At 43.6% G+C, this 25760-nt stretch overlaps 2 protein-coding genes across 3 annotated transcripts in view; both read right to left on the bottom strand.

The window, feature by feature from the left end:
- The window catches only part of CAMK2A (calcium/calmodulin dependent protein kinase II alpha), a 164849-nt gene extending 144581 nt beyond the window's left edge, over positions 1 to 20268 (bottom strand). Inside the window, exon 1 of one of the 2 annotated variants that reach the window (XM_075856171.1) lies at positions 19579 to 20268. In XM_075856171.1, the coding sequence (XP_075712286.1) occupies positions 19579 to 19640 (62 nt within the window). In that variant the 5' untranslated portion in view covers positions 19641 to 20268. The remainder of the gene's footprint in view (positions 1 to 19578) is intronic. The other variant, XM_075856172.1, reaches the window with a different exon arrangement.
- Positions 711 to 4093, bottom strand: LOC142748481 (uncharacterized). The gene is made up of 3 exons (XM_075855569.1): positions 3859 to 4093; positions 2344 to 3270; positions 711 to 1857 (listed from the first exon to the last, which is right to left on the bottom strand). The coding sequence occupies exons 1-3, from the start codon at positions 4091 to 4093 to the stop codon at positions 1841 to 1843; spliced, it is 1179 nt and encodes a 392-aa protein (XP_075711684.1). The 3' UTR covers positions 711 to 1840.
- Positions 20269 to 25760: the final 5492 nt, after the last annotated feature.

The following is a 25760-nucleotide window of genomic DNA, read 5'->3' as shown; positions in this document are numbered from 1 at the left end:
GAAGCCCTATGTAGATAGTGCCACACAGCCCCCTGTAGTTAGTGCCACACAGCCACCTTGTAGGTAGTGCCACACAGCCCCCTTGTAGGTAGTGCCACACAGTCCCCCTGTAGGTAGTGACACACAGCTGCCTTGTAGGTAGGGCCACACAGCCCACAGCCCCCTTGTAAATAGCACCCCCAATAGCACTTTTAAATCAGCCCAACACTCACAGATTCCCCCTGTACATAGTACCATACAGCCCTCTTGTAGGTAGTGCCACACAGCCCCCTGCAGATAGTGCCACACAGCCCCTTGCAGGTAGTGCCACACAGCCCCCTGTAGGTAGTGCCACACAGCCCCCTGTAGGTAGTGCCACACAGCCCCCTTGTAGATAGTGCCACACAGCCCCCTTGTAGGTAGTGCCACACAGCACCCTTGTAAATAGCACCCCTCCTTCCTGTAGATAGCGCCACTGTAGCTCCCTAAAGGAACAGAATCCCCCTTTGGCCGGGGATTCCACTCCTGGAGCGCTCCGCTTGATGTCTCTGTACATATATGGACAGTAACATCAGGGGCAACTGCTGAAGCGGAATCCCCGTCCACAGCGTTGCCGACGTTGTGACTGGGGATTCCACTCCAGTAGAAGCCCTGTCGTCTGTGTCCATTTATATAAAGCAAAACAAATGGGTATGTATAAGGCAACGGGTATAACTTTCAAAGAATAACCATATGAGTATACAAAATAACCGTTTATTGAATACCAAAACACTACATAGAAGTTAAAAACATTTAAAATAGCATATGATATGCCATATACAAATCACTGAAGGAGGAATACCACCCTGATAAGTGGCTAGCAAATAGCTACCTCCTTACACTCACCTAAACCCCCAGAGCAGACATGCAATGCATTAATCTTGAAAAGAGTGTGTAAAAATGTTGCATCAGTTAGGCATCAGATCAGCATGTCCTATATCTCAGGCTATATGGGGGAAAATAGGGGAAAGAAACCCCACGCGTATCGCCACAAAGTGGCTTCCTCAGGGGTAAGTTTGCATGTGAACATTTAGTGTCTTTATGTAGAACAGCAAATGGAAAAAGTAATCAAAAGTGCAATGGCCTGCACCTGTGGACACACCTACCCCTACCTCCACGAGTGAGCTGGTGAGATAACCCAGCTGCCCTATTGCCGTGACGCTCTGCGCATGCGCCGAAGCCGCCACCATGTGCACCTGATGACGGACCCGGCGCACGCGCAGTACACCCAGCAGGACTGCAATCGCCATGTAAATCAAGGCGAGTGGTTACTTAGTATGCGCTCGCGCCGGCCCGCAACCATGATATCATGATGCAGTGAGCCGCGCGCGCGCACAACCAGGTCACCGGGAGGGGAGGAAAGGCATGGGAAAAAAAAGGAGGGCTGGGAGGTTGGAAAGCCAACATGTATTGACAGCTATGGATAAGTCGCTACAAACTATCATACCCCATAACAACAGGTTACTATAATAAACATATAGGTTATCACATGTCAATGTGTTGGAACTTAGTCCAAGTTAGTTATCGAGTAATTGTGCATAAATATTAAGCGTTCAATCTTCTAGGCATAATGATGAATACATCATGCTAATTACCTTTTATGTCAATATGTTGTTTATTTAATTTTACACAATTGAGGAGTATGATACATTTTCTAATGAAGAAAACAGTTTAACCAGAATTTGGACAATATATATGTGTAGAAAATATACGAGAGTGGGTATCAGATTATAATACAATATATTCTTTTTCTTTCTCTTTGTTTTTTCCTCTTCTGTGTCCATATGTTCTCATATGATGCTCAACACCTCAGAACCGATCACTATACATAGATATGATCTAGAAGGAGAAAACATACTTAATAATTGATCTCAGACCTATGGCTTCAAGATGAACTACTATATCTGTCATATAACAATGCCAATAAATGACGTGCTATGTGATAATAATAAAATAAACATTAGTGACTTAAATCATTTAGAACGTGAAAAATAAATGAGGGAAAGGATATAAGAATTATTATGTGAAATGTAAGAGACCTGAATAAATCATAATAAATATGAAGGTCATAATAAATGTGAACGAAAATATGTGATCTGTGCAAATAGAACATAAGAAAAATCTATATGTAAAAATGAAAAGTGACTCGTTATGTTTTATAGAAACCGGTGAATAGTAGTTCTTCATTTATGCCCCTAGGGGACATGCATTTTACATTGAAGATCCACCTTGCTTCATGTTGCAGAAGTCTGGGGACTATATTGCCCCCTCTAATGTTTGTCTGTATGTGTTCCAGACCGGTCACTTTAAGACAAGAAGTCTTACCTTTGTGTACTTGTAAAAAGTGTGAAGCCACCGAGGTCAGAATCTTGTTTTGTTTAATATCTCTTTCTGCCAATCTGATGGTTGATAGGTGATGTTGTATTCGTTTTCGTAGTTCTTGACTTGTCTGACCTATATAAACCTTGGGACAAGAACAGGTTATCGCATAAATGATATTTTTAGTTCGACAGTTAATGTATGACTTAAGTGGGTATTGCTTTTTGTCAACTGGATCTGTGAAAGTGTCACTAGATTCAACAAATTGACATATATTGCAATCCCCACATGCATATGAACCTATAAGTTTAGTTCCTCTACCTAGTCGTGTCGTCGGTCTTGAAAAATGACTTCTTGTTACCCTGTCCCCAAGATTGCGGGCTCTTCTTGCTGTTAGGAGAGGTCTCTCGGTTATGTGTGGTATAAGTTTGGGTTCACATAATAGAATGTTCCAATTTCTATTTAATATTTTGGTGATATCTTGCCATTGACTGTTATAGGCTGTTATGATCCTTGGCTTGTTGTCTTTTATCCGATGTTTGGGTGTGAATGTCTGGATTCTATTGCTCTTTGCTGCTTTTGAAAAAGCTTTCGAAATAACTTTTTGTGGATATCCTCTTGATTTAAATCTTTCACTTAGATCCTTTGCATGAAATTTGAAATCTTGTTCCTCGCTACAGTTTCTCCTAATCCTCAGGAATTGTCCTGTTGGAATACCATTTTTCAAGTGTGGAGGGTGAAAACTTTGGTAATGGAGCAGATTATTAGTAGCTGTTTCTTTACGGTACAGTGTGGTCTTTACTTGAGGTCCGTGCATTTTGATTTTTAAGTCGAGGAACTCAACCATTTCCTTTGAAATTTTGGCAGTGAGGCGTATATTCCATGGATTCTCATTAAGTTCTTCAATGAATGACCCGCATTCTTCTGCTGTCCCTGTCCAAAAAATGAGAATGTCATCTATATATCTTTGCCATTTAATGACATGCTGTTGAAAACTTATAGATGAATATACGTATGTCTCCTCCCACCAACCTAAAAAAAGGTTAGCGTAGGAGGGAGCACAACGTGCCCCCATAGCTGTGCCAGAAACTTGGCGATAAAATTTCCTATCAAACACAAAATAATTGTGTCCAAGGACAAATTCAAGAAGATCAAGCAAAAAGGAATCATGCTGTCTGTTAGATGCCGTCTGCTGATTAAGGTGATGCATAACTGCTCTCAGTCCCAAATGATGCCTAATGTTAGTATACAGGGATTCTACATCCAAGGATATAACCAGGGTGCCAAGGGGAACCTCCAAGTCATTCAATTGTTCTATAAGATGCATAGAATCCCTAGTATAGGATTTAAGTTGTAGTACCATGGGCTGTAAAAAATAATCTATATAAGTGCAGGCCTTTTCACAAAGGCTACCTATACCAGCTACAATTGGTCTACCTGGAGGATTAGTCAAAGATTTATGCACCTTGGGCACCAAATAAAATGTTGGTATAATAGGTTTCTCTGTTTTTAGATACTTACATTCATTGTTATTGATGGTACCATAATGGGATGCTGCATCAATAAGTAAATCCAATTTTTTCTTAAAGGTATCAGTTGGGTCAGATGGTAAAACCTGGTAAAAAGATGTATTAGTTAGTTGTTTTGTCTGTGTCCATTTATTGACAGTGACATCACTGGCTTCTCCTGTAGTGCAATCCCCGGTGACAGCGTCGGGGATTCCACTCCAGGAGTAGCCCCTGACGTCTCTGTTCATTTATGGACAGTGACATCAAGGGTTTCTCCTAGTGTGGAATCCCCGGTCACCGAGTCGGCAACGCTTTGGACGGGATTCCGCTTCAGGAGTTGCTTCTGATGTCACTGTCCATATATGGACAGAGACATCAAGCGCTCCGTACAGGAGCGGAATCCCCGGCCGCACAGGGATTCTGCCATTCAGGGAACTACAGTGGTGCTAATAGATAGCAGATCAGGGCGATACCTCCCTGCTCTGCTATAGTGGCGTCGCTACCACTGTAGCAACCGCAGCGGCTGCTAGCGGCACCGCCACCATGGGGGGGCCTTCCCGACGGGCGCCCTCATGCCCTGTGTCGCCGCTAGCAGCCGCTATGCCTGTTACAGCGGTAGCGACGCCACTGAGTGAAGAAGCCCCCAGTTGGAAAGGCTGCTGCTCTGAAACAAGCAGGGGAAGTGAGCCAGCGCAGCGCCCCCTTCCACCTGCTGGAGTGATGCTTAGGACAGCCCTGTGTAGCACGATGAAGTCATTATAAGTTAGTTCCATGAGTTCTTTGTGTTATACTCAGTTGTTAAATATTGAAATTCTTTGCATTATTTATGTTTGTTACTTTTGTTCTAAACTAGTAATAAAATGGTCAATATAGATTTGTATAGTTTTATATGCATGCGGGCGTGGTTAGGTTATCGGGGGCCCAGGCACATTTTTTGCACAGGGGCCCTTTGCAGTCTGTGTTCACCTCTGCTTGAAATATACTGTGCTATGTCTCAGCTCTTGACTAAGATGTATTTGTGAGCCCACAGGTTCTCTGACAAACTAGTTTCCCATGTTCTTTGTAATGTAACCTAAAAGGAGCACGCCTGTTGGGGAATATTCAGCATGCTATTAAGTAACACTAGGTTGTATTTGTCTCCATCACTTTTTCATTGAAAATCAAAAACTAATGGTGTCTGGAAAGCAGCAGTTTCTCAACGGTCCCTCAGTCTGAAGTGGCCTTCACAGATATGGTGAATTCATAATAAGGGCAAAAATCGCTTTGTAGGCTTCCCCCAATATATTTTAAGAGAATGAAATGCATGTAATGAAATAAATATCATATTATATACAATCATGATCCTATAACAGTAAAAGGAACATGGGATTAGATCGCAATTATAAAATCTTTCTACGCATTTAGAGATAATGATCTGCAACAATCAACATGTCCCTATAACTTAAAGTACCATATTCAGTGACATTTTCGTAATCAATTGGGGGAATATTTTAACATTAAAAGTTATTTATCACATTAGCAGAAAAGTAAGAGGCTGAAATATTCACCCAAGGGGGTTTGGCTAATGGATTTTGTCACCTTTTTTGCAAGTAGGAGAATTTATAATAAAAACCAACAAAAACTAAAAGTAGGATATCCACTAAAATAAAACAGCTGTGAAGCAAAGCTCAATGCAACAACAGATATTCAAAGAATATACCAAGTCAACAGGTTCTATAAAAGGCCAAAAAATGTAGAAAATTCTCTGGAAAACGTTCAGGGTATATGTTAAACGTATCCATAGGCCCCCATTTACTTTATAAAGGCCAAAGTGTCCTTTTGGCCTCTGTTCAGGCCAGTATGCGTTTAAACTGTATAGGAAAGAGCAGCAGACTGCGCTTTTCCATACAGAGGGTCACAATGAAACCCCATGGTGGACGAATGCCACTGAATGGCATCTGTCACAGGCCTCCTTCAGACGTATACAATTTTAAATACTAAACACCTGACGCGCATTTCGCCGTCATTTCCGGCTTGTTCTAGGAGAAACGTGCATCGGGTGTTTCGTTTTTAAAATTCTCTAATGATAGTGTAAAGGGTTTGCCAGACACAGGTTCTGTGTCAACGCCCGGAGTTAATCAGCCCTCATCAGCTCCAAGGTCTGCTAGAGTGACGCGATCTGTTACCACTCAGGCTTGCAGGCTAAGGAGAGGGAGAACCTATCACAGCCTGGCCTGACAGTTCTAGCTCCCACCCTTGGTCTATTTATATCCTCACTTGCAGCATGCTCCTTGCCTGTGATTGTCTGGTTTCCTGGCTTTGCGATTCCAGCTATTCACCCGATTGACCGCTGTTACTTGTTGACCCTGACTTGCCTGACTATTCTCCTGCTCTGATTTGCTACTACGTACTCCCCTGGTTTGATTCGGCTCGTTCACCATTCCCTGTTGCTCACGGTGTCTCCGTGGGCAACAGCCCCAACCCCCCCTTGCTTCTGTGTGCCCTTGTCTTGTGTTGTTTGTCTTGCACTTACTGAGCGTAGGGACCGTCGCCCAGTTGTACGCCGTCACTTAGGACGGGCCGTGCAAGTAGGCAGGGACTGAGTTGCGGGTAGATTAGGGCTCACCTGTCCGTCTCCCTACCCCGATTCATTACATAATCACAGGCCACATACCTTTTCTTCCCTGGTCCCTGACTCTACTATGGACCCCCTTGAGGCCCTGGCTCAGCAAATGCAGGGTCTTTCCCTACAGGTTCAAGACCTCGCTCAGAGGTTCAACCAGCGTGATGCTACCCAGGTAGTGCCCTTCACTTCACCTCTTGAACCCCACCTCAAGTTGCCTGACCGGTTCTCAGGGGACCGGAGGACCTTTTTCTCTTTTCGGGAGAGTTGTAGACTCTATTTCCGATTAAGACCCCACTCCGCTCCAGGACGGTCCCCAGGAATGGGCCTTCTCCCTGGCTCCTGACGCCCCTGAACTTTCTTCTGTTGACCTTTTTTTTTCTGCTCTCGCGCTCATCTATGACGAGACTGACAAGACTGCCTTGTCCGAGAGTCAGCTGGTGACCTTACGTCAGGGTAAGAGACCCGTTGAGGAGTACTGTTCTGACTTTAGGAAGTGGTGTGTTGCTTCTCGGTGGACTGACCCTGCCTTGAGGTGCCAGTTTAGATTGGGTCTGTCGAACGCCCTGAAGGACCTGTTAGTTAGCTACCCCTCCTCAGACTCTCTAGATCAGGCTATGGCTTTAGCGGTACGTCTTGACCGACGTCTCAGGGAACGACGACTTGAACGTTCTGGGGCCGTCACCTTTGGCTCCCCTATGATGGCTCCAGAGGTTCCGTTGCTTCGTTCTTCCACGGAGAACTCGGATGAACAGATGCAACTCGGGGCCTCCGTGTCTCCCCAACAACGTAGAGATTTCCGCAGGAGGAATGGTCTCTGCTTCTACTGTGGGGATGACAAGCATCAATTGAACTCCTGTCCCAGGCGCAAGAATAAGCAGCCGGAAAACTTCCGCGCCTAAGTGACCATCGGGGAGGTCGCTTGGGCGCACAGGTATTTTCCGTAAACATGAAGCCTAATAAAATCTTGCTTCCCTTTCAGGTTTCTTTCGATGGTAGGTCTGCCACCGCGAGTGCCTTTGTGGATTCAGGGTCTGCTGCTAATATTATGTCTGTGGAATTTGCTATGTCTCTAGCTATGCCACTAATTGATTTGCCTAAGCCTATCTTGGTAGTGGGTATAGACTCCACACCGCTTGCCAATGGTTATTTTATGCAGCATACCCCTGTTTTTGAACTCATTGTTGGCTCCATTCATTTGGAGCAGTGTTCTGTGTTAGTGATACAGGGGTTATCGTCCGATTTGATTTTAGGCCTCCCTTGGTTGCAGACGCATAATCCCACTTTTGACTGGAATACTGGTGATCTTACTAAATGGGGTAATGAATGCATGATGTCATGTTTTTCTATTAATTTGGTTTCTCTAGTTGAGGAGGTGATCTCTCTACCTGAGTTTATTCAGGACTTCGCTGATGTCTTTTCTAAAGAGTACGATTGCGCAATCGATTTGGTACCAGGAGCAAGGCTCCCTAAAGGTAGGATATTTAATCTCTCTTGTCCTGAACGTGAAGCAATGAGAGGTTATATCCATGAAAGCCTGGCCAAGGGTTATATTCGCCCCTCTACTTCTCCGGTAGGTGCTGGCTTCTTCTTAGTGGGGAAGAAGGATGGTGGTCTTAGGCCGTGCATCGATTACCGAAATTTAAATAAGATCACTGTAAGGAACCGATATCCCCTTCCTTTGATTCCTGATCTCTTCAATCAGGTTCAGGGGGCCCAATGGTTCTCTAAGTTCGATCTTCGGGGGGCTTATAACCTTATCCGGATCAGAGAGGGGGATGAGTGGAAGACTGCGTTTAATACACCCGAAGGTCATTTCGAATATCTCATCATGCCCTTTAGGTTGTATAATGCTCCCGCGGTCTTCCAGAATTTCATAAATTAGATTTTAAGAGACTATCTGGGGGTATTGCTTGTAGTGTACCTTGATGATATACTTCTGTTTTCCAAGGACTGGTCCTCCCACATTGAGCATATTAGAAAGGTGCTCCAGGCCCTTCGGAAAAACAAACTCTTTGCTAAAACCGAAAAATGTGTGTTTGGGGTGCAGGAGATACCATTTTTGGGTCAAATCCTCACTCCTAACGAATTTCGCATGGACCCTGCCAAGGTTCAGGCTGTGGCAGAATGGGTCCGCCCTGCCTCCCTGAAGGCCTTACAGTTTTTCCTGGGGTTTGCTAATTATTACAGGAGATTTATTGCTAACTTCTCGGTCATCGCTAAGCCTCTTACGGCTCTCACTCGCAAAGGTGCTGATCTCCCCCACTGGCCTCCTGAGGCTGTCCAGGCTTTTGAGGTCCTTAAGAAGTGCTTAATCTCGGCCCCAGTGCTGGTTCAGCCCAACCAAATGGAGCCATTCATCATGGAGGTTGACGCCTCCGAGGTGGGAGTGGGTGCTGTTTTTTCCCAGGGTACTAGGTCTCTCACCCATCTCCGTCCCTGTGCCTACTTCTCCAGGAAGTTCTCCTCCACAGTGAGAAATGATGACGTTGGCAACCGCGAACTCCTAGCCATTAAATGGGCATTTGAAGAGTGGCGCCACTTCCTGGAGGAGGCTAGGCACAAGGTAACGGTCCTTACCACAAGAATCTGGTTTTCCTAGAATCTGCACAGAGGCTAAACCCAAGACAAGCTCGATGGGCATTGTTTTTTACAAGGTTCAACTTTGTGGTTACCTATAGGGCTGGGTCAAAAAATATTAAAGCTGATGCTCTGTCACGTAGCTTCATGGCCTCCTGAGGAGGACCCCACTTGTATTTATCATATCATATCATATCATATCCTCCGTGGATTCTGACTTAGTCTCCGAAATTGCGGCTGATCAAGGTTCTGCTCCCGAGAACCTTCCTAAGAACAAGCTGTTTGTTCCCCTGCAATTCCGGCTAAGGTTGCTCAGGGAGAATCATTACTCCGCACTATCTGGCCATCCAGGCATTCTGGGCACCAAGCACCTCATTTCAAGAACCTATTGGTGGCCTGGGTTGCTTAAAGACGTTAAGGCCTACATCGCCGCTTGTGAGATTTGTGCTAGGTCTAAGACTCCCAGGTCCCGACCTGCGGGCTTACTATGTTCTTTGCCCATTCCCCAGAGACTTTGGACCCATATCTCCATGGATTTTATCACCGATCTGCCTCCATCCCAAGGCAAGTTGGTGGTGTGGGTTGTAGCAGACCGCTTCAGTAAGATGTGCCACTTTGTACCCCTCAAGAAACTACCCAATGCCAAGACATTAGCTACCTTGTTTGTTAAACACATCCTGCATCTCCATGGGGTCCCGGTCAATATTATTTCTGACAGAGGGGTACAATTTGTTTCATTATTTTGGAGAGCTTTCTGTAAGAAGCTGGGGATTGATCTGTCCTTTTCCTCGGCCTTCCATCTTGAAACTAATGGCCAAACTGAGAGGACTAATCAGTCTCTAGAACAATACTTAAGGTGTTTTATCTCAGACTGTCAAAATGATTGGGTCTCCTTCATTCCCCTCGCCGAATTTTCCCTTAATAACCGGGTCAGTAACTCGTCGGGGGTCTCCCCCTTCTTCTGTAATTTTGGGTTTAATCCACTGTTCTCCTCCGTTTCTCCTAGTGGTTCCAACAATCCCGAGGTAGATGTCGTTCATCGGGAACTGTGCACAGTCTGGGTCCAGGTTCAGAAGAACCTTGAGGCGTCCCAGAACATCCAAAAGACACAGGCAGATAAAAGACGTTCCACTAACCCCTTATTTGTGGTCGGGGATCTGGTGTGGCTGTCTTCTAAAAATTTGCGCCTTAAATTTCCGTCCAAGAAATTTGCTCCCCGGTTTATAGGGCCGTACAAGATCATGGAAGTCCTCAACCCTGTCTCCTTCCGGCTGGAGTTACCCCCGTCCTTTCAGATACACAACGTGTTCCATGCCTCCCTTTTGAAAAGCTGCTCCCCGTCCTTGGCTTCATCGAGGAAACCTCCGGTCCCTGTTCCTACTCTGGATGGGGTCGAATTCAAGGTAGCCAAGATTGTGGACAGCAGGATGGTCCAAGCCTCCCTCCAGTACCTGGTCCATTGGAGAGGATACGGGCCTGAGGAGAGGACTTGGGTACCCGCCCGGGATGATCACCCAGTATATTGCTCAGGAAATTTAATCTTCGGTTCCCCAACAAGCCAGGCCCACCTAGGAAGGGTCCGGTGGCCCCTCATAAAAGGGGGGTACTGTAAAGGGTTTGCCAAACACAGGTTCTGTGTCGACGCCCGGGGTTAATCAGCCCTCATCAGCTCCAAGGTCTGCTAGAGTGACGCGATCTGTTACCACTCAGGCTTGCTGGCTGAGGAGAGGGAGAACCTATCACAGCCTGGCCTGACCCTGAGCAGACAAAAACTGACACGTTTCCATCACCATTGATTTCAATGGTGACGGAGCTGGTGCCCGTGATTTACGTTTGTGTCTGTTGTGCACCGGACCTGTCGTTTTGCTGGAAGCAATAGCGTAGTCGACTACGCTATTGCTTCCGGCAAAACTACGAATCTGGTGCACAAAAGATACAAACGGAAACCACGGGCACCAGCTCCGTCACCATTGAAATCAATGGTGATGGAAATGCGTCTGTGTCAGTTTGTGTCTGCTCAGGGTCCCGTTCTGACGGAAACCTCCGATGGAACGTCAGAACGGGACCCCAACGCAAATGTGAACAGAGCCTAATCAATATAGTTTATTGTTTTATTATTTTCATAATAGAACCACACACTGCTCCTCCTTTTCCTTTCCCATTATGTATTGTTCATTCCCATATTTCCATTCCTCTGCCTCTGAACATACCAACATCTGTATGGGAGAACATAAACTTCATATATCTGGCAGGTATTTTTATATACTTTACCCCCAGCCTTAATGGAAGAGTCAAATTAAGATTTTCACATGAGCTTTAAGTAATACCCCGTACTTCTCCACCTACAGCAAAAAATCTTCTCCCAACTTACTAAAAACTTTCCAACAACTACTACTCATTAATTTCACTTATATGTACCAGACTTGATGTCAATAGCAGCCAATCAGGCAATCAAACTCATCTTACTCACAGATTTTTTTGACAATAACAAAACATTTTATAAAGTTTTATCACTGACATTTTTTCACAAAGCACCACATCAACAAAGCAAAATTTTACATAGGGCGACATTGCGTCCGGTGCAACTTTTTGTGCTTATGGTGCTTATCATTTTGTTGTGGAGTATACATTTAACTTTAATACCACATAACTAGTAAGTTTAATACACACACAAAACACACTTTTAGGCCCTGTTCACAAAGAGTTTTTTTGCCGGCAGAAAAAATCTGCCTCAGGATTCCTTCAGGAATTTTGAGGCAGATTTTGACCTGCCTGCGCTTTTTTGCCAACTGTTTTTGTTGCGTTTTTCACAAAATTTTTTGCCTGCTGCCATTGAAGCTAATGCAAGGACCGCAGGCTAAAAATGCAAGCGAAAAACGATCAGAAATGAGTGCCGCAGGTTTTTTCTGCCTCCCATTGATTTCAATGCGAGGTCAGTGGCTAAAAGTCGCCCGGGAAAAAAAACGCCTCTGCCTCCTATTGAAATCAATGGGGGGTGATTTCGGTAGTTTTTTGGTGCTGATTCCGACACGGTTTCCATGTCAAGATCAGCGCCAAAAAAACAACCCCCTCTAATAATGGGGCATGGGTCTGACTCCCAAGACCCCCAGCAAAATCAGCTGTTTGCAGTTGCTGAACATTTGTAGAATTAAATCTATGCCACTCAGATGAATAGCCGTCCATGTAACACATTGACTGTCCAAGGCCTCAAGAGCTGATGCTTGCTAGCTGCTCTCCATTCTGACTCAGAGAGGGTCCCAAGCAGGGGACCCCCATCTATGGTGTGCATATTTCCTAATAGAGGATTGCCCTGATGGGTTGTCCTTTAATGAAATTGATAATCCTAAAGTAGGTAAGACTTTGATGTGACATTTTTCTCTTATACACTTTTCAGCACATGCATTTTTAATAATGAAGAATTATAACCGAGGACTGATACAATGGGCTGCTTCTAAAGACCATGAAGGGGGCACTCACTTTGAATTATATTAGATCTAATACATTTAGTCTAATTTATTTATATATCAATCTAATAAATGGATCTCAGTTATATTAAGTAAATGCTGATAATATAATTCCCTGGTACAATTTTTAAAAGCTATGTCCACTTTGGCAACCATTTTTTTTTTTAGTGCTCCAATGCATCTAAATAAAATGAAATGAAGCAACTTTGCAAATAGTCTTTAATTAAGATATTCTACCGTTTTGGGTATACAGTTCCTATATACCTATGTGTTTCCATGGTTACAGATAACTAATAACAAGCCTTGTATAGTCTGATCCTTCAATCATATTTCCTTCAATCTGACCTCTACTTCTGTTAGCAATAAGTTGGGGATAGATAGAAGGGAGTATGATTGCAGAAGCAGACCTGATGATACAACTCAGAATAACCTCATTTAACTGATTATTGCGGTAGAATGTGCGGACCGCTGATTTGTTGTTTTCATTAATGAAAACATTATAATGAAATATAATATGTGCTGCAGGCGGAGTACTGATTACAAAAGGGTTGATCTGTCATTACACATTTGTTAATTCTACAGTATTAGGATAATGGTTTGGAATAAATATTGTCCCAAAATAGGGGTAAACTTAAAGGGGTAGTCGAGTATGTTAAACAAAGTTTAAATCTTATTTAAAATACAAAAATAATAAACTTTCCACTATACTGAACTCTACAATACCACCCCCATTTCTCCATCGCTAGTCTTCTTTGTCCTCCACCGTTCTTTGTTTGGAATCCTGCAGACTAATGTGCCGATCATAGTGGCATCATGATATGTGACTGCACCAACCAATCACTGCCATGAAACATGACATCACTATGAACAAAATGTCACCACAGTACGCAACCTTTGGATGGCACGGTCACTATGGATATATCATCCTGCAGGATGAGGGATGGGACCCAGGAGACTAGCTACGGAAAATGGAGCGCAGCTGGAAAGTTTATTATTTTAACTTTTTAGGTCTATATATATAAACGTTAAAAAAAAATGTTGTGAAACCCCATTAAAATGTGATAAATAGAAATATCTATAAAAATTTTATTGTTGATCAATTTTATTGTTGATCAATTTTTTCTCATACATGAGTCTGGGATGATGATTTCAAAGAGTTAATCTAAATACACCTTCAATGACAGAACACATGGATTTTTAATTGTTAGAATGTGGTCCATGAGACTTGTGGAGGGGCAATGTTTTTTAAAATGCTTCCTGTCAGTGACTGTAAGGCTGTATGCTAACCACTCTTATTGAGACCACCATCCATATAAAATGAGCGCAACGTAACAAAATCCTCCAAGAAGTAAAAGAGTCTAATCTGCTGAGGATCTCAATCCTGGCAAATCGATTCAACAACCTCTAATGACCATGTTCTTTGTATCAAGTTGCGTAACATCATATACTCATCACTACTTTGTGTTGCAGTAAGTTGACCCTGCCCTTCAATTAGAATTTGGGATGGCATTGCTTCTTATGTCACAGGTAATGGACAACGCTGGTGTTCAGTCATACCTCCATCTATTCATGACCCAAATCACTCTTTCCCTATTTTCTCTCCAAATTTCGAAAGATCTATGCAACTATATATTCCCTATGCCAAAACACTTAATATCTAATAACACATGATTTTTCGTAAGCACTTAAAAATGTATTCCAGGGGTCCCTTAGAGGGATATTCCCAGAATCGACAATTATCACCTATCCACAGGATAGTTGATAAATGTTTGATCGCTGGGATCCCCACTGATCGCGAGAACGGGGTCCCGAACTCCCTGTTCCTCCTTACTGCTCGAGTGCAGTGAGGAGGACATTAGATGGAGCGGTGGTCGAGCATGTGCCCTCCCGAACCCCCAATTCCTTTTCACTGCACCCTCTGCATTGAGGATGACTGCCAGTCGATTCATTGTCTATAGGAATGATGGAAGCAGATGAGTACAGGCCTTGGCTGTTTCCATCAGCCCCATAGGCATTGAATGGAACGGCGGTCCTCCTCACTGAAAGAGGTGCAGTGAAGAGGAAAGGTAGGTTCGGGACCACCGTTCTCGGCATGGGCAGGGATCCCAGTGGTGCTGCCCCATCATTCAAATAATTATCACCTATCCTGTGGATAGGTGATAATTGTCTATTCTGGTATAACCCTTTTAATATGTTGATTCGGGGAATCTCTTAGTCTTCTTTCCTCCTGACTAAGTATCCTGCAAGGCTTGTTGTTATGATACCTAGTGATATCTGATGATCCAGATGGTACAAGCATTACACGGCAAAAAATATGTAGAAACTACTTCCAATTAATAAGTATGGCGAGCAGCCATGAAATTTCCATAGAGAAACCCCAGCAATAAAATGGTTATGGTCATACTCAGGGGAGGACAGAGAGCGGTGTGAGCTCTCAAGAATTAATGGTCATGGACCTCTTACTAACCACCATAGTTATAATACACATGAGCTGTGTTAAGACATTGCATTCAAGCAACATTTACCTCTTCTTTTTTTCTGCAGGCCCTGGACTTTAACGTATCTGACTAAGGGACTATGGACTGCTTCTAGCATGGGGCCCTCGGGCATTGCCCTAATGGCCAAATAATCATTTTGCACCTAAGTGCACTAAACTAACTGACTTTCACTGCTGCGCTGTCCTTACCCTAACCTTGTTGCGTACCTAATGGGGAGCTGTCATAGGCTGACAACTTTCCAACTAGTTGTAGATGTCAGTTTATCAAATTTAAAGAAAAGCAGTGAAGCAGCAGGTCACAGAATCTGACAGAACAAGAGCTCTGAGTGCTGAAGTGCATAGTGCATAAAATGATCTGTCCTTGAGAATAACACACAAACTGACTCTGGAAGCAACGTCAGCAAAGGGACTGGTTATCAAAAGTTTCATTGAATGAGTTTCCATGGCCAAAGAGTCACATACCAGATAGTGATCACCATGTGCAATATCAGTGGTCTGTCGAAGAGGTATAGAGCACATCACTGCTGAACTTTGGAACAGTTGTAAGGATTTCTCTGGCATGATGAATCATGCTTCACCATCTAATAGACAAGTCTGGGTCTTAGAATATGCCAGGAGAAGACTTCCTACTCGAATGTGCAGTGCCAACTTAAAAAATGTATTGTGAAGGACCAGGGTCTGGCACTATTTTTTCTTATTTTGAGTTTAACTCAAAACTGTTTTTGTGGACATTTTTAGGGAAAGCCCTTTCCTGTCACTGCATGACAATGTGCCCATATTCCAAAGTCTATTAGAAAGCCTTCCAAGAAGAGTGGTGGCTGGTATAGCATCTAAGGACGGACCAATTCCATATTAATGCCTATGGTCTTGGAGATGTCCAACTTATAAATATGGAAGTTGTATTTGGGTATCCATATACTTTTTGCTGTGTAGTGTATGATGGGTTCTGGCACAAAGAGTATCTACCTACAAAGACACTGGGGTTGGTTAAGTCAACAGTTCCTAGAGGCCCATGTGGCGAGAAGAAGACCAGGAGAGCCCTAAGATTTAACATCATGTCACCAGACAGGTACAATTTTAATAGAAGAGAGACCGGTCCTAACAATGTTTGTAAAGAGGTTTTCTACCTATATTTTTATAAGATGTCTTATTCCCCAACATAAAGGCATGGCCTGACTTTTGCCAAGCTTCTCATTTATCTGCTGTCATCTATCGAAGTATGGTTGCTATGAAAAAGCTGCACTTCCAATAGGGTTGTCAGGTAGCAGATCCCTAGCAACTAGTCTACCTCAGATTAATGGACTAACACAGGACTAACAAAAGGGATAGAGGCCTGCTGCGATAGTTATGTAATGCAGCAGGGGCTCAGTGACGCAAAGTGCACTATTATACTGTATGAATGGGATTTTATATTAATCATTGACTGTCATTTTACATCTAATATACTGTGCAAAGCTTCCTGAGAGGCTAGTCTTATTGCCCCACTAGTAAACATTCAAATAAACAAGGGGAAGTTGATGGTTTGCCACCTGACACCAGGTGAATAAATCTTTCCCTATTCACCATTTGAGAGTGCAAGTAATATCTGTCGGTAACAAAACATTATTACCCGGCGTCAGCCTTAGGCATCCGTAAATGCCAAATTTCACATGTAGCCTAAGTACATTGAACATAAGCTTATAATAAATACTTGGAGTGACATCATACTCGCTGCCTTGGTTCACAAAGGATGAGGTCCACCTTAGAGTAGATCTATATGGTGATTGCATTTTCTCCCTGCAGTCACAAGTTTCTTCACATTTCGAAAAACTTCCTATGATATGGACTGTGTACCCCAGAAGGGATAGCAGCAATATAAATGCATTTTCTATACAGCACTTAGGTTAGATGGTGCCCTGTGCAGTACCTTCTATTGATGTGCTCCTTACGTTATACATATATATAGTGCTCAAATGATACAGTGTGCAAATAATCATACCATACAGTGCCCAAATAACATTGCCGTAAGGCGCCCAAATTGCACTAATAAACTGAGAAGTGTAGCTGCATCCTGGGTACCTGCCTTTCTTAGGTTGGTGCGCCAAGTATGAGATTGTGGGTGCAAACCACAGCCATCTAGGCCAGTGGAGCCCCCTTCAGTAGAGACAGGTGATGTGCCCTGTGTGACAATACAGGTCACATACCCCTAAGGCTGTCCATGATTGACACATTAATGTAGATATAACTTATATAATACATATGCATAGGCGAGCGGACCATTTTGGCATTCGAGCTGTGCCTGAGGGTCCATGGCCAGAGGGGGTCCACAGCTGCCTTGTTAGTAAGAGCAAGGCATGTAAGGAAAGAAAGGGAAAAATAAGTGATAACTGCTGCTCAAATAAATTTTATTAACCCATGTATATCATGGCTGTAGTGGTAAAAGGTCCGTGTCCAAGGATCCTGGATTAACCTCAGTCCGCCCCTGCATGTATATGTTCTTGGTCAAATTTCTTCTTGTACAAAAGAAGCCAATTCTCAAGATGTTGGATGTTCACTTATTTAGAATGTAGCATTGAAAGATTTGCTTTTTGTAAGATGTTGGCGAGGGCATGGGCACTATAAACAGCGCAGTGGTAGAAGTACAATTTGGTCAATGGACCCACGCTGGGACAATTTTCTTCTTCCCTCTACCAGACAAATGAAATATGTTCTTCACTTTTCAGCTGCACGGTTATCCAATTTAATGCAAATAAAAACATCCGTCTACGAAATGGGAAACGGTCCTTCAGATTTCCCTGCAAAACACAAGCCAGCCCTATGTAAAAGCTCTAGGGGCTGCTCCAGAGAGCAGCGTGGGGTCCCCCATTAAGCCTCTCTGTGCTGGATGTCATTACACTGCAGTGGGTGGGAAAAAGCTGTCAGGAACATCCATTCTAGCTGGGGGTGTATCAAATTCAGTTCTCCACCTATATATCTTCTTTAGCTTCTTTTTCCCACTCGGATTTTAACCCTTTCAATTAAAAAATGCTCAAACTATTGGTTATACAATTGCTGTAGAGCTTTAAACATTGCATTTCTGGAGCAAATAATAACCTCTACATTCAAGCGACCGCCTCAGCTGTGAAACTGTTAAATGCAACAGGATCTTGTTGCTTTAAAATCACAAGTGGTGGGGGGGGGGGGGGTTTAAATCATTAGCGAATCTCAGTATTCCATGTTAATGCATGGAAAAGATACCCATGGTAGACGATATTCACATGCAGATGCAGCAGAGCTGAGTTGGTTAATGTAGCTGAAATGAATTTGTCATTTGGCAGAGCTCATCGTGATATTATTATGTGTCATCTGTGTGGCTTTCCATAGGAATGCAACGAAACGAAATAGACAAATGTGTCTTCGCTACATCTGCAAGCAAATGAACAGCACTCTGCAATATGTTGCAATATTTGTAATCTATACAACATATACATGTAGCCAAGTTTTAGCAACAAGCTGGCACCATAAGAATGGTGCACAAGAATGCTCCCATATAATCCTTATTATTCCCCCCATCTAAGCAATACAATAATACAGGGTACGACCACACACAGGCATAATACTGATCCCGAATATTGACTATGGCTATAGATGTAGACACAGCTTATCAATTACAGTATAATTATCTAATACAAATAGTCACTAAGTTATTCCAATGGGAGATCTCAGGCTCCGTACAGATTCTGTAGATCCATCTGATTTAATAGACTAAGTTGCAAGTGTAATTAATGTAATATAGATCGGGGTAAGCTGAATTCCTATTGGGATACTGTTGGCGGTGGCTGTCATCGCAGACACAATATCAGGAAACACTATCACTATCCATAGCATGGCATTGGCTTTCTTGACTCTATGCCAATTGAAAGGTGTAAGATGCCCTTGATTTTTGCAAACTGATCCTATTCCCAGTGCATCGTAGCAGCCATATGTCACTACAAATTTCCTAAAAGGACCTGTAGAAGATGACCCCAGAGGCTATCACCAGATAGCAGTCTAGTCATTTATTCATAGATTGATTTAGTTAAATGGATAACATGAAGGGTTTATGGTCACCTCTGAGACCATCAAATCGACTCACATACAGATGCCAAGACTATTTAAAGGTTACATTTTATATTGCGTATCCAAAACCTATTGAAGAAATGATCTTACGGTTAAGGAATGTATTCAACTGAGGTTAATACTGAAGACAAGAACAATGTAGATATCTGACTTTGGACTGGTAGATTGTAGAGTAAGCAATAAACCTGTCGAAGAACTAGAAGAACCAATATTTCCTACATACTTGGACATTGTGGTCCCTCAACCAAAGTTGCCAGCTTAATCCATTTGCTTTTGAATCATTACCATCCATGAAAATCTCTTCTACTAAGACATCTTTACAGAATACATTTTTCTTGGTCCAAGACACTTCCCACCAAACTTTCCAAGATCAAGCACCATCAAAGTACAGAATTCCTGAGCTCAATGCTATGTTATAAAGATCAGATGTCTTACAAGGACCTTATCACCCCATGTATGACCCCCTAGGTGTCCTTCAAGCTTTCAAGAGCATTATAAGAATATAAGACTTACTTTCCCAGTTCCTCAAAGAGTTGGTACTCCTCGCTGAAGCGTGTGCAGGTGATGGTAGCCATGCTTTAACCACGCTGCAATGACCTGGAGATGTTCAGTAGTTGACAGTCGTATGGAGATGTCACAGGCAGATGACAGCCAATCTTCAGGTTGGTTCTCCTTTTCTAAATGCGAAAGAATGGTCTCTGCTGCTTGAAAGTGTTGCGATGTCTCTATACTCCCCCTCTGTTCTTGTCACTGACTAAGCCTGTCGCCCTCTTCTTTGCCTTCTTGGTCTTCCTACACCGTTATCACTTGGGCATGTGCTCCACCAATATATAAGCTATAGACTTAAATATAGGTTTCCATAAAATTTGGTATCTATCCCTAAAATATATTTTTTTTCCTTCCCCCACGGTCACCTTTCTGTCTCCTTCTCAGCCTGTTCTGTACCCGTCCCTGGCTCTCTAGCCCTCTGTTATATGTGCTGGCAGCTTGGCACTGTATAATATTTGCCCTGTAGCTCACTCTTGTTCTGCTGGGTCCCTGCTGCTATCTTGAAGGTGAGGAAGGCAGGGGCTCTGACTGACAAGCCTGCAGATAAGCATGAAGCCAATCTGTCCTCCCAACCTTACCAGCCGTCGTCAGCATCCACATCTCCATAGCAACCACCCTCTGAAACGCCCAAACTCTGTTGCCAGGGCAACTGCTTCCCAAACATCTGCCCCCCTTCCCTTCCCTTCCCTGTTCCTCCTTCCTTCCACCCCGCTTTTGACTTTTAGAAAATTCCTGAATATTGGAGGACAATAAATAAGTGCTGATCACAATCACAGGGACAAGCAGATGACAGGAGTGTGACAATAACGTCTCACATCTCTCCTGATTATATGCACGGACGGTGACCCTGTTCCGTACGAGCTGATAGATCACTATGGTAACAACAGCTTCAGAGTTGGTCCCTAGAAAGACAGGATGTTGTTACCATGGTGACCATGATTGATACCTTACTATAGACAGGTACCAAATTGTTTCCAAGCAGCATTTTCCCTGCTTAGTTAATTGCCCAAAAGGAGAGAAATTTCTGCCCCATTATGGTAAAGAAATTAAATATTCCTAAGCGCCATCACATTTTACATCCATATCAGTTTATTACAATGTGCAGTTTTATAGCTATAATTAATAAAGGTTTTATTGGAATTGGATAGACACCGACACATCACATATATCGCAAATAGAGCGACAGAAAATGTTTTATTTGCTTTATTACAAGCAATGTTGTTTAATTACATATAAAAATGACAATAGCTACATATATGATAATGCTGCTTTATGGCATTATACATAAATACAAAAAAAAGGTCGTTTTTTTTTCTTCAGAAAAACAGCGCCACTCCTGTTCATGGGCTGTGACTGGTATTGCAGCTTAGCCCTATTAACCTGAATGGGGATGGCCTACAATATCAGATACAGCCCTTGGACAAGAAGGGTACTGCATCTGAAAAGAAAGCAGATATTTTTTTAAACACTGGACAATTCCTTTAAGTTTTAAAGAGCGATACCAGGAGGCACCCACAGATTGCAGACTGAAAAGCAGCATTACTTATCAAGATACTGTATTATTCATACTTTATTTGACAAATAAATGTATCTTACTGTTTAAATTCCTATTTTTTTTGTGTCCTCCCACAATTCTATGCATTGCAGCACAATTTTGAACAGTTTGCAATCTGGAAGTTATTTATTGTCATTTTCATCCTGGTTCATGAATGAAATTTCAGAACTGCAGTAAACACTGACACATAGTCAAAGCAGTAGGAGAGGTAGCAGAGAGGATGTAAGTTTCTTTAATAATATATATTTATATGACATTTATTTGTGGAAATCAGTCCTTCAGATGTTTATGAAAAAACTTTGAAATAAACAAATGGCTTGCATTGCTTTCCTAAGGTTCTAAACGAAGAAGTGACATTTGCTCAGCTATACAACCAGAAGAGGGGGATTAGGGTATGTGCACACGATAGCTGCCTTTTACGTCTGAAATTACAGACTGTTTTCAAGAGAGAACAGCTCCGTCTTTGACGGCCGTAAATTTGAGCTGTTCTTCATTGAATTCAATGAAAAACGGCTCAAATTACGTCCAAAGAAGTGTCCTGGACTTCTTTGCCGAGACAGTCATTTTACGCGTCGTCGTTTGACAGCTGTCAAACGACGACGTGTAAATTACAGGTCATCGGCACAGTATGTCGGCAAACCCATTCAAATGAATGGGCAGATGTTTGCCGACGTATTGTAGCCGTATTTTCAGGCGTAAATCGAGGCATAATACGCCTCGTGTACGCCTGAAAATAGGTTGTGTGAACCCAGCCTTATGTATCGCTGGACAACAACTCTTTAATGACCTGCATATTGGTTGACTAACAATTAGATAACCCAGAGGCGTAGCTAGGTTCTCCTGCACCCAGGGCAAAGATTCTGATTGGCGTCCCCCGTCCCCAACTTATTTCCTGACATCTCTTTCCCCTCGCCATGTTTTTCTTTCCCTACCAATCAATGAGGTGTACATTTTTTTCCCCTATTTTTTTAATGTAACTCATTCATAAAACCATGTCTACATTTTACAAGCGATATAGTTACATAAGGGAGTTACCATAACAATAAATTAAAAGAAAATAAATTAAAGAGGCCACACACCCCTTGTAGTTAACGCCACACAGGCCCCCTGTTGTAGATAGCGCCACACAGCCCCCCTTGTAGCTATCGCCACACACAGCCCCCTTGTAAATAGCACCACACTCACCACCCCTTGTAGATAGTGCCGCACACACCCCCTCTTTTGTAGATAGTGCCATACACAGCCCCCTGTTGTAGATAGCTCCACACACAGCCCCCTGTTGTAGATAGCACCACACACAGCACACCTTGTAGATAGCTCCACACAGCCCCCCTTGTAAATAGCTCCACACAGCCCCCCTTGTAGATAGCTCCACACAACTCCCACTTGTTGATAGTGCCACACAGCCCCCTTGTATATAGCACCACATAGCCCCCATTGTAAATAGCGCCACACAACCCCCATGTAAATAGTGCCACACAGCCCCCTCTTGTAAATAGCGCCACACTGCCCCCTTGTAAATAGCGCCACACTGCCCCCTCTTGTAAATAGTGCCACACTTCTCCCCCTTGTAAACAGTGCAACACAGCCCCCTTGTAGAAAGCGCCACACACAGCACACTGCCCCCTTGTAGATAGCGGCGCACTCCCCCCTTTTAATTAGCGGCACACTCCCCCCTTGAATGATAGTGCCACACAGCCCACTGCCCCCTTGTAAATAGTGCCACCCCAGCTCCTGTGAATAGCGCCACACTCGCCCCTTTTGTAACTAGCGCCACAGTGTAAACAGAGCGAAGAGTGGTAGCGGTAGCCTACCGCTACCACTCTCTGCTCTGCCTGACATGACTCACTGGAGGAGCCGAGGAGGTCACGCGGCGCAGGTGACTAGGGTCGGTAACAGCCCGGGAGTGGACCAGTCTAGTCACCTGACCTGAGTCATCTAACCTCATGTTACTGATGTGAGGTCAGGTGACTGGAGTGGTCCACTCCCGGGCCGTCTCAGACCCCACTCACAACGCCGCCGCATGAACTCCTGGCTCTTCCTAACGCTAATCGCTGTCGCTGTCCGACATACAGGGCGTCTATCATCAGCAATCAGTTGCTCTGCGGCGCCCCCCTTCCATACCACCTACTTGCGCACGGGGCACATGCCCCGCTTGCCCTCCCTAGCTACGCTCCTGGATAACCAAGAAAGAGTTGAATAACAATTTTGCAACTTTAAAGAAAAAGACAATAGAAATTGTTGACAAAATGTTGAAAACTTGACAAAATGCAGGTTTTAAATGTTTATAGATGCACAGAGTTTTTTTTAAATGAAGTCTGTGTACTACTTCATGAAAATAAGTTGCAACCCGGTCCATCAGAGGGCTATATGGATGTTGATTTTAAGCTCTGGAAGTCAAGGGAGAGTGAAAAATTCTGTATACAGATCCTTGACTTGAGGAACATACATGGAGATAGAGCACGATAATTTTTCACCCATAAAGGGGTTGTCCCACTATAAAATATCATATTCTTTGTATAGATCATAAAAAAAAGAACAATGTTGGCCATTTACATGCTGCTAAAAAAATGATCCAGTGAAGAGGTATGACATTAAGTTACCGTGCATAGTATGGCGCCACCTGGTGTGCATGTCCACATACTAAGCCGAGTGCTGGTTGACACACATGCTCAGTCACTCTCACCACAGTCTGGTCTCTGCATAGTAATCCTCTGGACAAAGCAGCCAATAGAAACAGCTTTCTGCCCTGCTTGTCAGGGAAGGAGCAGAGCCCCTGCAGTACCATGGCGTATGGCTGAGGAGACTTCTTCCTAGTCTGTTGGATTTTAAAGCTCTGAATCCTGACAGCAGATATGCACATGTCTATTCAGTCTTTATGGTTTATTATATTTTCATTGGTTTCCAAGAGAGTTCATACTGTGGATGTCACATAGTACATTTCTTCACTTTTCTGGATTCCGTGTTTCCTATATGTAGGGGAAGTAAGAAAAGAACAATATTGTCAGCTGCCTGAGGGGATCTGGCAGCTGACAGTATTGGCAACAATATTGTCAGCTGCATCTCCTCCAGTAGCACAGATTAGCAGCCGCACCAAGAGGGACACAGGCTGTGGTGCAACTAGCGCCAAAGCAGATATAGCAGTTATTACTTGACCCGCTGTCCCACAGGCGCACCAGGTTGCCCACAACCACTTTCAATCATATCTGCGTATTCGGGACGTGGATACAATTGAATATAATGCTGACGGCTGATGGGTCTCTGCTCCACCATTCACTCTGTTACCCCCTAACAGGCCGGAAGACCCCTGAAGAATGAGCTGAGTGTTACGTTTATTATTTTAAGGTGCACAATTCTTGTGTGGGAAGGTGCTAAGCAAGCATCACTATTTTGTTGGGGCCACTAAGGAGGCATCACTACTGAGTATAGAGCACTGACAGGGCATCACTGCTTCATGAGGGCCACTATGGGTGCATCACTACTGTGTGAGGGGCACTAATGTGCATTACTACTGCTGTGGGACACAAAGAGAACATCGTTACTGTCAGGGATGCACTAAGCGAACATAATTTCTATGTGAGAGCACTAAGGGCGCAACCTTACTATGTAGGGCATTAAGGGTGAATCCTTACTAGCTGAGGGGTACCAAGGGGGCATACTTACTGTGTGAGGGCTACTAAAGGGTAATTATTACTGTGAGGGGACACTAAGGGGGCATCATCACTGTAAAGGGGGCACTAAGTGGGCATCATTACTGTGAGTGAGGTGCTAAGAGGGCATAATTTTAATGTGGGGCACTATGAGGGCTTCCTTACTATATGCGAGCACTAAGAAGGCATCCTTACTGTGTGTGAAACACTAAGGGGGCTTATTACTGTGAGGGGGACCTTACTGTGTGAGTGGTTTTAAGGGGGCATTATTACAGTGAGGGGGTACATCACTGTGTGGGGGCACTGTTACTGTGTGGCACAAAAAGAGGGCACTATGAAAGTGTGTGTGGCACAAAGGGGCACTTTTACATTGTTAGGCACTATGGATGTAGCAATCTTTAACTTGACTCTTGACCCATTTAATACACTTTGGCCATAAACTTTAACTTGACATTTTTAGTGACTCTTCAATGGCTTTTTGGTGTGATATCCTGCTTCAGCAAGTTATCAGTCAAGTTAAACTTTACTACATTTGTATCTGTTTATGTAATTACAGGATCGGGAGACAGACAGGTGAGCCCTAATCTACCCGCCACTCAGTCCCTGCCTATTTGCACAGCTCGTCCTAGGCGACGGCGTACAACTGGGCGACGGTCCCTGCGCTCAATATGTGCACGACAGACAAACAAGACAAGGGAACACAAAAGCAAAGGAATGTGGGGCAGTTGCCCACGGCAACACCGTGAGCAACAGAGTAGTGGACAAGCTGAGTCAAACCAGGAGTGTACGTGGTAACAAATGCAGAGCAGGAGAATAGTCAGCCAATATGAAGCAGAGGTCAATAGTAACAGCAGGAACAGTAGAGCCAGGAAACAGGAGAATCACAGGCAAAGGACAAGAAGCAAATGAAGGTATAAGTGGACCAAGGGCGGGAGCTAGAA

This window comes from Rhinoderma darwinii, chromosome 3 (genome assembly GCF_050947455.1).
Source record: "Rhinoderma darwinii isolate aRhiDar2 chromosome 3, aRhiDar2.hap1, whole genome shotgun sequence".
Classification (NCBI taxonomy): domain Eukaryota; kingdom Metazoa; phylum Chordata; class Amphibia; order Anura; family Rhinodermatidae; genus Rhinoderma; species Rhinoderma darwinii.
This window is presented reverse-complemented; position numbering and strand designations above follow the sequence as displayed.

Bases quoted from the DNA above. Each gene is read 5' to 3' on its own strand.
- LOC142748481 (XM_075855569.1), bottom strand. From the start codon at position 4,093: ATGAACAGAGACGTCAGGGGCTACTCCTGGAGTGGAATCCCCGACGCT. The intron at 3,271-3,858 runs GTAAGTATCTAA...TTTTTTGGACAG, and splicing joins TACCATCAATAACAATGAAT to GGACAGCAGAAGAATGCGGG.